A 15,767-nucleotide genomic window follows, 5' to 3' on the forward strand; every position below is an offset into this window, starting at 1 on the left:
AAACGATTGTTACGAAGACACTGTTAAGCTAGGATGAATGTGAAAGGCGCTATGGAATTAAGTTCCACTCTTTGCCTTATTGGACCACTGTGCAGCGGGGTAAGATCGCCAATGCTAATACTTTTAGTCATTTTGGTGCTATTTTTGAAATGAGAACTAAAGAAAGCTTGGTTTAAAAGCGTTGCTCGCCTGGCGGCAACAACTTTGAAAGCCCATATCTTTCGAACAAAAAATTACAACAACTCGAAATTTTCAGGAAGGTTTCGAAATGTTGTCAAAAATACAGATTTTTAGATTTTTCAGTATTTTATTTTTCAGTGCTATGTATTATTTTTTATTTTCAGATTTTTCACTGCTCCAGAACATAATTTTTTAACATATTGTTTTGAATAGTTACTGTTGATAAATTGATTTTTATTTAAGGGGTTATAAACCTTTTTAGTTTTCAAAAAATCAATTTTTTTTCTGTATTATCTTTAAGTACATCTTCTTGAGAACATTTTCACAAATTTTCATAAAGATTTTAACAAAAGGAAGAAAGTTAGAGCGATTTGAAGCGTGCCTCCTCTCAGCCCCATAAGCTAAACTTGAAACTTTACACGCATATCTCGCAATGGTTGTTCTCAAAACTTTGCTGTGTTTACGATTACGGTCAAACTACTGAACCGATTTTCTTTTTGAAGTAGAATACTTCTCTCAGGAAGTTCGGCTACATAGAGATGTGAAATGAAAATCTAAAACCGAAAAAAAGTGAAAAATATGTCCAATTTCAAATACTAATAAATCGGTCAGTATCCGATGGATTTCCTTCGTTCTTGCAGCAATAGATTGGAAAATCTTCTAAGATTCTTCCCAAATGAAGATAATTGTAATTTTACTATTCAAACTATTGTACTACTGGAAATAGTCAAGTCTTGTCAAAACGAAAAATTCGACCTCTGATTGGTCATTATATGATCGCTTCCCAAGCACGGTCAACAGAATCATATACCTTGCAATTTAAAACATGCTATTTGGCCTATATAAGAGCCTGTTTCAGTCGAAGCCGCTCATAATAGTTCTAGACAGCGACAACAGCAGTCGTCCTCTCTTAGCAGCAGCACTAGCATTGCAGTAGATACCAGCAATGACGGAAAGCGGCCTCAGCTGTGGCGTAGCAATGGATAGCGCACTAGTTGCAGCGGATTCAAGCAACGATAGCAGCTGGGCCAGCTGTTGCAGGGACAGCGGATGCCAATGGCAGCGTATAGCGGCCACAACTGTAGGATGGCTACGGATAGCGTATGAGTTGCAGCGGGTATCAGCATCGATAGCAGCTGATGCAGTAAGTTTACTTTAGTGAAATGCAGTCTCTGTGCGATATTGGACACTAGTAAATGCATTCACATGAGCCTTCTAGTTTTGATTGTTAAATCAGCTTTCCACTGCTTATTTTATCACAAGGAATACTTTATTCGCACTGTCAGTGATAACACCAAGATGTGATCGGTATTTTCTCCGATATTGAATTGAACAACAAATTGTCCTTTTCAGGATGAAATAAAAACCTGATGATTGAAGAGTTAATATTTTCTTTTGAGTTAATTTACATTTTTAAATTTGTAAAAGCTATAAATTTTACTTCATCTCCGTGTCGCAGAACGTACTGAATTATCTTTTCCTCCAGTCATGAGTACGACATCCGAAAAATTTTCATTATCTGCATAAAATTAATAATACTAAAATTAATTTTTCGCATAACCAAAATTTAAAAATTGTCAAGCTCCAAACATGACAAGCAACTTACTACAGTCAGGTTTTTGTTTAACGCGGTTTTTTTACAAGGTTTTTTTACGCGGATTTTTGAATTAACGCGGTTTTTTTACGCGGATTTTTGGATAAGCGCGGTTTTTTTACGCGGATTTTCGAAGTAACGTGGTTTTTTTTACGAGGTACGTATTCCCCGCGTAGAAAATAAACCTGACTGTATATTATTAAAAATGGTCAATCTTTGTTGAAGCGCAAAATTCGATTGATCTGATTAGTCAACGTTTATTTGCTAGAAAAAATGACTGACACGCAAGCAGCCGGGTTATCTTTCTTGTAAAAGTATTCTACTTCAACCTTGCGGTCGTGGCTTTGCACACAACCCTCCTGTGATTTTTTTCAACTGTTCGTTATTGAATTACCTGGTCGTTGAACGATCGTTTTTTAAAACACAAAGCTTAACTTTGCCAGAAGAAAAATTTTTAATGCAATCGTTCAAAACATGTTTTTTTCGGAAAACGTTCCCGTTCACACAGGAACCAAAGAATTTATGAAAATGATCGTTCAGGTACCCGGCACACTTCTAAACCAATGGGCCACTATCGTAAACACAGCTAACCTCTGCAAAACAAGAAGCGTTTCGAGGGAACAGCCATTACTCCACTAATAATTGGTATTTCTTATGAACAAACGTGTGTTTTTGTTGTTGATTAACAGAACTTTCAGAAAGTTACTACAGTCATACCTCGTTATAAGGCAACCTCGAAATAACGTAACTCGATATAACGTAACTTTTACCTCGATATAACGTAACTTTTTAAAATGTATTAAAATTGAAAATAAATGATACAGCAAATAAATTGCTTTAAAAAAAAGTTTGTAGTAAGTGTTGAACCCAGTGAAACCAATGCGAAAGTTGTCCAAAATGGGCATAAGGAAGGTTTAAAAATACTAATATGTGATTGAAAATAGGTTTTCTTGCGTCCTTCAGTAACAATTCACAGTCTTGCATTGATTAAAAATTTTTTTTTGCTTGTTGAAATTTTCTCTAAATGGGCATAAGAAAGGTTTAAAAGTACTGATAGGTGATAGAAAATAGGTTTCCACGCATCTTTGAGTAACCATTAAAAAAAAATTGCTTCGATATAACGTAACGAAAATAAAAATAAAGTTGCCTTATATCGAGGTATGACTGTACTATTATGCAATAAAAAAGGTGCTACACGCTTGAAAAAATCCCAAATTTTGCCTTTTTTCCTCAAGCAAGGAGGTATATAACCCCTTAAAATAATCTTCTTAATTTAACAAAACCACTGGCCTGCTCACACACACGTTATTAAAATTATTTTTTCGCGTTTTTAACTGTACTTGAACAAGCTTTGCTAGAATTTGTACAATCGAATGTTCACAGTTGTTTTGTTTCTGAGGGATCCAAATAAAATTAGCATAGAACATTGATTATTTGGAAAATACTGACACTGTGCTTGAAAAACGTACAACCTAGAGAATGATATTTTTTTAAAAGCTCACCAAATTGTTTCTGTTTTTCATGAAAATCATCTCCTAGGAGTGCATTTCTAGCTCACTTATTTTTTTTGATTAACAAACAATTTAATTTGATATTATTGAACTGCGCCAATCTGAAATAAAATCCAACCCAGCCCAAAAATCCACGTCCAAAATTGACGGCCAACTAGAGAGACGCCATGTTGCCTCGGTTTGGGGTTGAGGCGAATGTCGAAGAAACTTGGGTTGGACTGCTGCCGGCAGGTGACGAACCGGGTGCATCTGTCTACACCGTCGTACGCTGATGGCGCAATGAACAATGCTATATGTTTCACGCCATTTCATTCCCTTCAAATGTTGCTCTGCTGACACTGCGTGCGCCGGTCCTTCGCAATCGGGACGTAAAAGCAATAAAACGAGCACTGAAAAGGTTTCCAGCAAAAGCTACTCTGAACGGCATTCGATTGATCATGTTGGGAGATGTTTCCCTCTCCGGCAGAGTTGTGTATGAATACAGTGTGAAACATAAGCCAAATAAGTGGGCGTGCTGGCACTTGACCAATCAGCGTCGTCTGGATGAAGCACAGGGGGGAAATAATGAAGCACCACACTTCATGCTAGTCGGTTGTTACACACTGTCGTTCGAGCTTGCGTGTGTTTGTGCTGGCAAACAAGTTTTTCCGTGATCCGTTTCCCATATGTTTTATTTCAGGTTTCGTTTTGATGTGTCTCTTCACGGGGTAGACTGGCTATCGATCACCACCCGAACCTGTCCGGCCGCGGGCTGTGTGCTGGCCAGGTTTGTTTTCTCTGTTGTTTTTCTTTGTTGTCGCTTATTGTTGCCTTCGGATTTTCTACCTCTTTTTGTCCATTTTCGCGAGCGTCGTATCGTGGAGGTTGGTACCACTTTGCGAGAAGAGCGCGAGCATGCGGTTTTCCATTGGGACGGCCACTGAGTGAGGCTATTCCATTGGCGCAAGCAGTTGCGAGGCGATTTTTTCACTGACTAGACGCGTGTTTACAAAGGGGTGCATAAATTCGCGAAATAAATAAACAATAAAAAAAAGGCTCACCGCTCCGCGACGACGACGACGGCGCTCGTTCTCGGCTGGGTTTCGCGACGGCAACCGCGGCGTGGGTGTGTGAGAAGCAAAAACCATCGATTGCGGCAGCTATTTTCCCAATGCAATAATCGATGGTGTGAAGAATAGCGATTGCACGTGAGGGCTGTCTGTCAGCATGACAAATGAATATTTCTGTTTTTGTATGAATTAAGTTTTCCTGCGAGTCGTAAGGCCGCAACAAAGTGACGGTACGCTGCGAATGAATTATTCCCAAGTGAATGAATGGGAGAGTGAGCTAATAATAATTGATACTGGGCGGAAAGCTGATTGGTGATACAAATAATAGCGAAGTGAAGTTGACTGGTGTCAAGTGGCCGTTTCCAGCGAAAGGATTATCGTTACTGACGGACTGCTCCACTGAGATTATACGAGATGACTGAAATGATTGACTTGCGAATGCATCAGCATATTGCACACGAGATCTACAGGCAGCAAATGTTGCAAAGGATTCCAGGTACGGAGATTATAAATAGTTGAAAAACGCAGAATGTACAGTGACAGTGGCAGTTACCACTGCCAATTTATTAATCGAATAATACCGTCTACTGATAACTAGCAATTTTCTGCACTATAGACATGATGATGAAACGTTGTACAGTCATAATTTTGAGCTCAATTACTAACATTATTAAAATTTGCATGATAAAAAATAACGCAGATCAATTGATACAATATCATACATATTGATTACAATAAATCATACCAGAGTCGCAATTTTTGTTACAAACTTATCTTGAAATGTTTATACCCAATAATTGCAACTTACTAAGAAAACTGCAGTTAAATAAACATATTAAGAGAAGCCTTATAATATTCATTGATCGTTTGTTTGGCGGCATTCATGCATCTACAGGTATATTAATATTTACTATACCAGTATCGCATATTCGCATACGATTATGGTTGGAAACTACTTTGCGATCTTATCATGTAAATAAACTTTATTGTTATGAATATTTATCTTTTCACGTCGTGTTTTAGCATAAAAGTCATTAGTGTTTACTGGAGTAGAAATTGCGTATGCGTAGCCAAGTTGTTAATGGCTTAATATTTATTGTAGGTCTGAACCTAGACAACGTGTTGAATGCGCATAATGCCAATTTATTCAGATTTATTTCAAAACCGGTAAATAGTTCTGACAGTAATATTTCACCTATGGGATTTAATCGTACTGTCTAAGCTAACAGGTTGCAGTCGATGACACTAAAAATTATTCGCTTGTGAGATCAACAAGTAATTACTACATTAAACTGAGGTGTCAATGTAAATTACATGACACTTTCTAATTGCATGCTTGAAGTTGCGCGTGTGACAATAATTTAATATATATTGAACAACTTTTAAGAATGAAATTTCTGCCAAGTAAAATTCTAGTGTCTAAATCATGCATCATACAATCATTTATTTAATTTTAATTTCTCAATCTATTGATCATCTGATTGTTCTTAAGGGTTGTTTCTTGTTTTTTTATGGGTTGCTTTCCTTCATTTACATTAATTTACAATTTAGTGAGTGTAAATGAATGTAAGTGAAAATAATCATTGAACTGCTTATGAGAATTTACAAGCTACCTAATTACTCTTGAAAATCGTGTGATGGTTGTTGGCGAAACAAAAACAAAAAACGGCATCCTTAAAAAGTGTTTCAACGAACATCAATTCTATAATTCTACAGGCAGAAAGCCACAACTCTAATAGTATTATTTTAAAATAATAGCTATTCGATTGATGGGCTTAATCATTTTTTCGAATAATCATTTGTAAGAAATAAAATGTATTTCAGAGATATGTGCAATTTCATATGTGTTTGAATGTTTTGTTTCAAATGTTTGGTATAGTTGGCCTGTAAGCTAACAAAAACTTGTTATTAAGAGTGAAAATAAGCCCAGCAGAAATTATCAGGGTATATTTTTGTGATGAATTGAATTGTTCGTGTAAATCTATTCCAGAATTTATAAGTTCGAACGAGAAAGGCTGGGTTTCACCGCTAGGTGGATTAACTCGGGTTTTTGCCTTTCTTCTAGAAAGGTATAACAATCACTAGTAAAACCAAAGGTATAAAAGTAGTCCAATGGCCGAATGTATGTATGCATGTGTGTGTGTGTGTGTGTGTGTGTATGTGTGTGTGTGTATGTGTGTGTATGTATGTGTGTATGTATGTGTGTATGTATGTGTGTGTATGTATGTGTGTGTATGTATGTGTGTGTATGTATGTGTGTGTATGTATGTGTGTATGTATGTGTGTGTATGTATGTGTGTGTATGTATGTGTGTGTGTTTGTTTGTGTGTGTGTATGTGCAACTTTTTTTTCTCACCCACTTTTCTCAGAGATGGCTGGACCGATTTTCATGGTAGTATATGCAAATGAAAGGTCTAGTTGCGCCATAGGTTGCTATTGAATTTTATTGTAATCGAATTTTTAGCTTAGAGGTTATGTATCCAAATGTAAAAATCTCGAAACATCAATATCTCAGAAACCACACAACCGATTTCAATAAAATTGGTGTCAATTGAACGGGCTCTCTCCAAGACCCTTAACTTATAAATTTCGTAATAATTTAACAAATGGTTTAAACGTTATGTGACGAAAAGTTATACTGAAGCTATTTTATCTCACTCATTTTTCTCAGAGATGGCTGAACCACAAAATTAATGTCAAATAGCAATAGCTTGCTATTGAATTTCGTTTAAATCGGACTACAACCTTGTCCGTATAAACATGTGAAATCACGTTATAAAAAGAAACAAAATCCAAAGACTGCTTAACCTCACTCACTTTTCTCAGAGATGGCTGAACCGATTTTCACGAAATCAGATACAAATGAAAAGTCTAGTGGCCCCATAGAATGCTATTGAATTTCATTGTCATCGTACCTTTAGTTTGGGCACTGTGTTTCAACATGTGAAAATCACGAGACTTTATTATCCCTTAAACCACGCAAACACTTACAAAACTGGTGTTAAATGAAATGCCTTGAAAATCCTTAACTAATGATTTTTATAATAATTAAACATGTGGATCAAAAGTTATTAAGAGAAACGTGATCTGGATGCTGGTTAAACTCATTCATTTTTGCTTAGAGACGGCTGGACCGATTTGCACCAAATTAGTATTGTATGGTCTAGTTGCCCTATAAGACCCTATTGAATTTTATTGTAATCGGACTGTCACCTTGTCCGTTATGTACGAAAATGAGAAATCACTTTTTGAAAGGAAACATATTCCAAAGTCCGCTAAAGCTCACTCACTTTTCTCAGAGACGGTTTAATCAATTTTCACAAAATTAGTGTCAAATGAAAGGTCCAGCAGCAGAGATTTTTGCAATCCTTGAATGTGCGAATGTGTGTCTGACTAGGAAATACAAACATGCAAATATTTGTATTTTCTCTGACAGTCAAGCAGCGCTGAAAGCACTTGATGATTATAAATGTACATCCAAGATTGTCTTGGAATGTATTCCCACATTGCGACAGCTATGTCAAACAAACTCAGTGAATTTGTATTGGGTTCCAGGACATTGTGGCATTGGTGGGAATGAAAAGGTAGGCGAACTTGCAAAACAAGGATCTAACTCACAGTTTGTTGGCCCAGAACCTTTCTGCGGTATATCAAGCTGTGCAGTGAAAATGGAGCTTAAACGCTGGGAGGAACAAAAGGTGATAACCGATTGGTTGGATGTCAAAAAGTGTTCCCAATCTAAAAGATTTCTAAAACCAAACGAAAATCATTCGAAAAAGCTCCTAGAGCACAACAAACAAGCTGTTCGTACATACGTCGGCCTAGTAACGGGGCACTGTCCGAGTAGATATCATTTAAAGAACATTAAAAACTTATTTTCAAAGAGCACATTGAGAGTATACAAGCCAAGTGCATCAAATATACAAGATGTTTATATCCTCTCATTAACAGAATTCTAAACTTTGTTTAAAGAACAAACTTTTGATTTACAAACAAATTTTTAGACCAGCAATGCTTTATGCTGTACCGATCTGGTCAAGTTGCTGTCAACAAGGAAGAAAACGCTCCAAAGGATTCAGAATAAAATTCTGAAAATGATTTTGAAGCGTCCTCCTTGGTTTGGTACACTCGAATTACATAGACTTACTGGTGTTGAACCATTAGAAGCTATGTCAAATAAAATTATCAACAATTTTCGACAAAAATCGTTGCAATCCTCAATTGCTACGATAAGCTCTCTTTATAGCCAATAAGTTAGCAATTAAGTTAGTTGTAAGTTTAGTTCCCCTTTTCTGACAAGTAGGTTTAAATCCCTAGGAATGATAAGTCCTAATTGCGAAAGCAAACAAATCCTAACAATCAAAATTACAAATTTCTAACAGTGTTGAGAAGTCACAATTTGTGATTGGACACACATACTCATTATTTACTAATATTTATCATAAATACTTAAGCTACTAACTAATCCCCCCCTTAAAAAAAATTTAAAGAACATTGGCCGGGTTCAGGATGATATCTGTCGCTTTTGTAATATGGAAAGCGAGACATCGGAACATCTGCTGTGCAGTTGTGGTGCATTATTTAAACGCAGATCAAGGTTTCTTGGCAATGGCTGTTTACAGCCCAAAGAGATTTGGTCTTTGAATCCTGGGAAGGTGATTGACTTCATAAACCATATTTCACCTGACTGGGAGCGTGTCGGTGCAGGTACCTGATCACTCAACAATAGTGGTCATTGCATTTTGCAAGGGGACACGTATAGCGATTGACTGGGATATATTACAAAAGTTCACTTCAATGGACAACGTTATTCTAATCCCCTAACAAAAAAAAAAGGTCCAGCAACCCCATACTACACTATTTAATTACACTGTAATCAGGCTGTAACTTTGTCCGTTATGTACCAAAATGTGGAAATCACAAAACTTCATTTCCACAGAAACAACACAACCGATCTGAACAAAATTGGAATCAAATGAACGGGTTACCTTCAAAACCTTCAACCAATGAATTTCATAATGATTGGACATGTGGTTCAAAAGTTATGAAAAGTAATGTACTCCGAAGACTTTTTAAACTCACTCACTTCCCTCGGAGATATTTTTTTTGCTATATTAAGGTGGCTTTTAGTCACAAGCTGGTTCGCCTCCGTTTTCCTCGGAGGTGGCTAGACCGATTTCAGCGTTCTTGCTTAAAAGATTCTAAATTATTTTATTACAGTCAGACTTTTACTTTAACCATAATGTATCAAATTGTAAAATTAACGGAATTCTCTTATCTCAAAGATAACATAACTTGTTTGAACAAAACAGGTGTCATACGAACGGGTTGTCTCCAACAAGTAATTTATTTCATAGTAATTTATGATGTGGCTCAAAAGATTTGGAAAGAAACGTAACCCAAAGACTATTTAAAACCAACTGCTTAAAATAAAATATGTGGCCTCAACAACATTTTTATCTAAGTTGAAGTTTTTCGGCGTTGCTAAGAATTAATTTGTTCGAAATTAGGAATAATTTTTTTTTCATTTTACATCTCATTTCAAAAATATAACGTCAAATTTCATACATTATACTTTTATGTTATGAATTCATTTATTTGAAATACAACATCACTATTCTGGGTACGCAAAGAGTGGAAGTACCTTTATTGGATCGTATTTGGCAATTCTATGATGCAGTGACATTTGTTCCAAACCAATTTTGATTAGTTTTGAAAAATTGTAAACAATAAGAAAAGTAGGTATTGTGTGAGTAAAATATTTCCTTCATCATCTTTAGTAGACGATTAAAGGTTTTGCCTTTCTCCTAGAAAGGTATAGCAATCACTGCAAAAACTGAAGGTATAAAAGTGCTCAAAAGGGCCGAATGTCGTATATCACTCGACTCAGTTCGACGAGCTGAGCATTTTCTGTATGTGTTTGTGTGTGTAACACTCTCCCAATCTCACTCGATTTTCTCAGAGATGGCTGAACCGATTACAATGAAATCAATTGCAAATGAAACGTCTAGTTGCCCTATAAGAACCTATTGAATTTTATTGTAATCTGATTTCTAGTTTAGAGGTTATATATCAAAATTAAAAAAAATATCTCAGAAACTACACAACCGATTTGAACAAAATTTGTTCACCTTCACTATTTAATTCTACTTTCACTATATCATTCTATCATGATAGAATTAAATAGTGAAAGTGAATAAAAAGTGAAAAGTGTAGTGAAAATTTTTCTATCAAGACGCTCGAACATAAATTTGTTTCAAATGAACGGGCTACTTAAAAAACTCTTAAATTTGGAATTTTATGGAGATTGAACTTGTGGTTCAGAAGTTATGGAAATAAACGTTTTCTGGAAACTATTTAATCTCACTCATGTTTCTCAGAGATGGCTAGACCGATTTTCATAAAATCAGTGTCATATGGAAGGTCTAGTTGCCCCATAAGACCCTATCGATTTTTTTTGCAAACGGATTATTACTTTGCCTGTTATGTTTAAAAATGTGAAATCCAGCTATGAAAAGAAACATATTCCGAAGACTACTTGGACTCACTCACTTTTCTCAGCGATGGTTGAACCGATTTCCACAAAATTAGTGTCAATTAATAAGTCTAGATGCCTAATAACACCCTATTGAATTATACTGTAATCGGACTGTAACTTCGTCTGTAATGTATCGAAATGTGAAAATCACGAAACTTCATTATCTCAGAAACTACACAATCGATTTGAACAATATTGATATCAGATGAACGGGCTAGTTAAGGGTTAACTGATGAATTATGATTGAATACGTGGTTTCAAAGTTTGGTTGCCCTATACGTTCCCTTTTCATTTGATTGTAATCAAACTTAAGCCACCGTTATGTATTAAATTGTTAAAAAAACGAAAGTCTATTATCTCAAAGATTACACGACTTATTTGAACTTAACTAGTGTCATACAAACGAGTCATATCTCAAACTTATAAATAACAAACTTCATAACAATTTGATATGCTGTTCAAAAGTTTTGGAAAGAAAAGAAATTCAAAGATTATTCAACACTATACCTGCTTTGATCAATATATATGACCTCAACATGATTTAAATGTGGTATCGTACTATTTGAACGTTCCCGGTATCGCACGTGATTAAATTGTTCGAAATTCAGAGTAATTTCTTTTATTTCGCTATTTCTTAAGCACTAACATTACGTCAAATTCTTCAATTACAACATCAATATTTTAGAACCCGAAGAGTGAATATAAATACCTTTATTAGATTTGGGCATTCATGTAAATCTATTTTTACAAATAATAAGTTTGAATGAGAAAGGCTGAGTCTGACCGCTAGGTGGATTAAATTTGGTTTTTTAGTAATTGTTGCTTTCTAGAACATTCTCCCTCGTCATTTTGATCAGTTGTTAAGCTATCACTTTATTAAAAATAAATATGTTAATCCTGAATTTTGCCATTGAATGCAATCTTGTAGAGCACAGTCAATATATCGCAAAGTTTCATTCATATCAAAGACCGTCGCATGCACTAATTCAGCTATTCGGCGTGGAAGAATTTTAATAGAGCAGTGTTTTCATTAGTGTTCAAAATGTTTGATAGCTACAAACTCTTATTCAAAACACCCCAGACGTTTGATTCTCTATTTATGCTCGCTAAACGTTTTTTTCTGCGGAAATAATGTTAAAAAAGAGTTTATATTTTTGACAGATCAGGATCAGAGTGCACAATGCCGATATAGTAGATGATGATAATGCAGATTTTGTTCATTCATTGTGCGGTATAAGGATAAGTGACTTTTCACCTACGCGCACTAGTAAACTTTTAAAACCGTGTAAAGTTGCTTTTGTTTCCTCCAGACTGTAAATCATCGCATCTCGTTGTTTCGACTTTTAACCACTTCTTGCCATTTTTGATTCCTGGTCATAAATGAAAAATTTATCAAGATCCACAAGTTTTCAATTAAATATTTGTCCAGCTGCTAGGATCATAGAATTGCAAATAAAACAGCGATTTGTTTATATTTTCCGCAATGAGTGGCACTAACATATTCGTACGTAAATAGGACTATTGTAAAAAAAATTGAACATTTTTGCTATAATTTATTGTGGTTATTGTTGTCGTTCAATCTATACTGTGTTTCAATAAATTCTGTTATCAACCATGTTGATATAATACGTAACAAATCTCCGGGCCAAAGAACTAATAAAAATATACCATAAGAAAAAAAACAATTACTGATGTTCGCAGTTGTTGTTTAGAAAATGACTGTTAATGCTACAACCTAAACTCAAATTTTTTGAATGATGCAATTTTCTGCAACTCAAAAAGTGTTCGAAATGCTACAATCTACTTTCTGTATATTTTTTACCACTGCGCAACAGAGAAATTGGTTTAAAAAATTGGTTTACAGATTGGAATTACTGTGAGACTGATTGAAGCACATAACAATGAAGAACCTGTATCACTTATAGGTATAATTTCAGTGACAGTGACAATGGACTAACGAAATTTTATATTTGATCGTTCATCTGCATTTGACGATTGTTCTCCGTTAAATCAATCAGACTCCACGTTCTTTAAGGGGTTTTGTAAGATTAGAATAGCAGTCAAGAATAATCTTGAAAATTTCGGACATGGATTACCCCTGTTGCAATTCCGATGCATTTCAATTCACTAACTTTTAGTGGTCGTCTGTTTTTATTTTTTGATAAAAAAAATTTGAGCTTGCGTCGATAGCTGGATTTTAAATCTATCTTCATTTATTGGGTAATAAAAAATAAAGAAATCGCTCTTTCAACACAAGTCCAGATGAGTATCCATCCTATTTGCTTGCATTACATGTAGTAAAGTAGAACAGTATTCAGGAACAAAGTCGAACTTTTCCGCCTAGCTTTCGATGAAACCCAAGCGGCCATTCTGGTTTTTCTTGCATCGTACCCTAAAATTCCCATCAGCGCGGATCTTCGTGTGAGGTTTGCTTACACCACCGTTGCTTTGCTCATAATCATCGACGAACAGACGGCAGATGAGAGCAGACTATGCGCGGCCGACTTCCAGCGAATCCTGTAATCGATGGATGATCAGCACACCACCGTTACCACTCTCCTCTTTCTTGTCCTCGTCCTCCGTCTCATCCGATTCGCTCATTGGAATCCTGTTTGTTTTAGGAAAATTAGTCCCATCTCAATCTTTCATCTGTTGGTTTTTCGATTTTGAGCCTCTTTTCGGCTGTGACGTGCCGAGCACCGATGATCTTCACCACAGGAGATGATTAATGTTTGTTGAAGGAAAAAAATGGAAAATTTGGATCGCTGAGCACATATGTTGATGCGTACGTCGAACATAAGGGATGATTTGGCACCGAAGGGCAGTGCTGTAGGGTGTCCTGCAAGCTACGATGAAGGGATCGTTGTCTAGATAAAACAAACAGTTGAATTGAGTGTGGAATAATTAATTTTGTTCCTGGGAAAAATGCAGGGCAAAAGGTGAGCGATGAATGTCTAGCGAGAGAATTTTAACAGGTTGAAATGTCAATCTTGATACGTTGGAACAAATTTTCAGCTGAAAGATGACGATCGAAACGATTGACGCCATGTCTTGGAAAGAATGTTGGAGAAATGCGGGTGTCAGATTGATTGATTTTTTTTTGTTAGAAAGTTACTTGATAAATGATAATTCAGTTCCAATTCCATGTCGATTTCTGCAAGGGTATTCGATCATAGGAATAAATATACGATCGTCATTTCTCGTAGAGAATTGTTACGCAACTGCTAATTATAGCAGCGAACTTGTCACATTATCGCTAGATCGTCAATTTTCTCTCCTCGGTAGCTGACCGAAAACAACATCCATGTGCCAAAAACTAACAAACCATTAGAGGGACGAATTTTGGCACACCATTCCCTCTCGCCGTAAGCTAGAGTACATTCCACAGTGAAAACAACAAACCCAGCAAACAATCCAACTCGTGCAGTTAGAACCTCATGCGTGGTTTTCAATTTCCCGTAGATAATTAAAAGAAACATCTCATTTCCTCTTGTCACTCATAACGGTTTGGTGGTGATGAACGGCGTCCGAGAAAAGTGTTGACGAAAAATGTTACACTCGGGAAGAAAGATGGCAGCAGAGCATTCAATGCTACCGTCAGTAACAGCAAGAAACGGCAATTGCCAAAAAGCATGGCGAGCAACAGCATAAAAAAGCTCGATGAAAACACAGTCAAGTACGCGATGCGAACAGCGAGTAATTACAACCGAAAGAGCAGTTTCGTAAATTATGGTCGCATAATTAACAGTTCTCGAGCTCGCACGGGTCGCCTTGTTCGGGTCCACCCGGGCCAACCTCGCGTGTAGTCTTCTTCGTTCCGGTGCGATGGCCGTAACGCGGATTGGTGATACGGTTGCCGTTGTTTGTGCATATGGTAAAGTCGTTACAACATGAACACTTGATTTGCGAAAATTTGTTTTTTCATGGCCACAGTGTTTATGGACATATTCGTATTGGTTCATTCTTTGCGAATAGTAAAACTAATGTTTGAAACTACGAGTAATATTGTTCAAGCGATCACCACTTGGTACTTCAGCGGCTTAGATGTTTTGTTCGAATTGAAACAAGGTCACCTTCAGATACTCAAGCTCGCATTATCAGAAGGCATGTAATGAGCACGAGTAGAACAAGCACGAGTGGGAAAGTTGTGAGCATAAATATGTAGAAATTATACCTGGGAGTAGCAAATTGTTCTTGGAGAATGGATCGTTGAGCAAAAAGTCATCAGAAACGCTTTAAAATTATTTTGGTACGTAGCGTAGTCACTGAATGCTCGAGCAGTAATATTAAAAATCAAACTGAGAAACAATTTAATAGTGTAAAATCTCTAGTAAACTTTTCAGTAAACCAAAAGATTGGACAACGTTGTAGCTAGCGATGGGCAATACTATGAATGATTTATTAGTAAGTATTTTTACGAAAAAAGTTGCATTTTTTTCTCCAAAGTACAACAAAAATGCAACTTTATTTTGAAAGGATAGTTACTTATAAATCTTTCAATCATTGCTCGTCACTAGCTACAACTTTGTCTCATCTTTTGGGACTGTCCATGAATAAATCCATGTCTTGATGTTTTTCCATGGGCAGAACTGTTGATCAGCCAGGCCATGTGTCATCGAACAGAAAAAGTAATATTCGGAAGGTGCAATATTTGAGAGATATGGTGGGTGAAGTTGAATCCTTTTTGAGTGTTTCCAAGCTAGTTTCAATGACTTTGGCAGTATGGGGCCGAGCGTTGTCATGCAGTGGAATCTGTTTTTCGTACCTGTTTGTAGTCATTTTTCGCGCTGGGCTAGGCTTATTCGCTTCAATTGAAGGCGGTATCGTTAGCCAGTGATGGTTTCGGTCGGTTTCAACAGCTTATAATAAAAACCCCTAACTTAGTCCCACCAAAT

At 36.3% G+C, this 15,767-nt stretch overlaps 1 protein-coding gene across 1 annotated transcript in view; it reads left to right on the forward strand.

The window, feature by feature from the left end:
- Window positions 1-4,213: 4,213 nt before the first annotated feature.
- The window catches only part of LOC129722319 (T-box transcription factor TBX6-like), an 85,487-nt gene continuing 73,933 nt past the window's right edge, over window positions 4,214-15,767 (forward strand). The window contains exon 1 of the mRNA XM_055675669.1: window positions 4,214-4,830. Coding sequence (XP_055531644.1) covers window positions 4,749-4,830 — 82 coding nt within the window. The 5' untranslated portion in view covers window positions 4,214-4,748. The remainder of the gene's footprint in view (window positions 4,831-15,767) is intronic.

This window comes from Wyeomyia smithii, chromosome 2 (assembly GCF_029784165.1).
Source record: "Wyeomyia smithii strain HCP4-BCI-WySm-NY-G18 chromosome 2, ASM2978416v1, whole genome shotgun sequence".
Lineage (NCBI taxonomy): Eukaryota > Metazoa > Arthropoda > Insecta > Diptera > Culicidae > Wyeomyia > Wyeomyia smithii.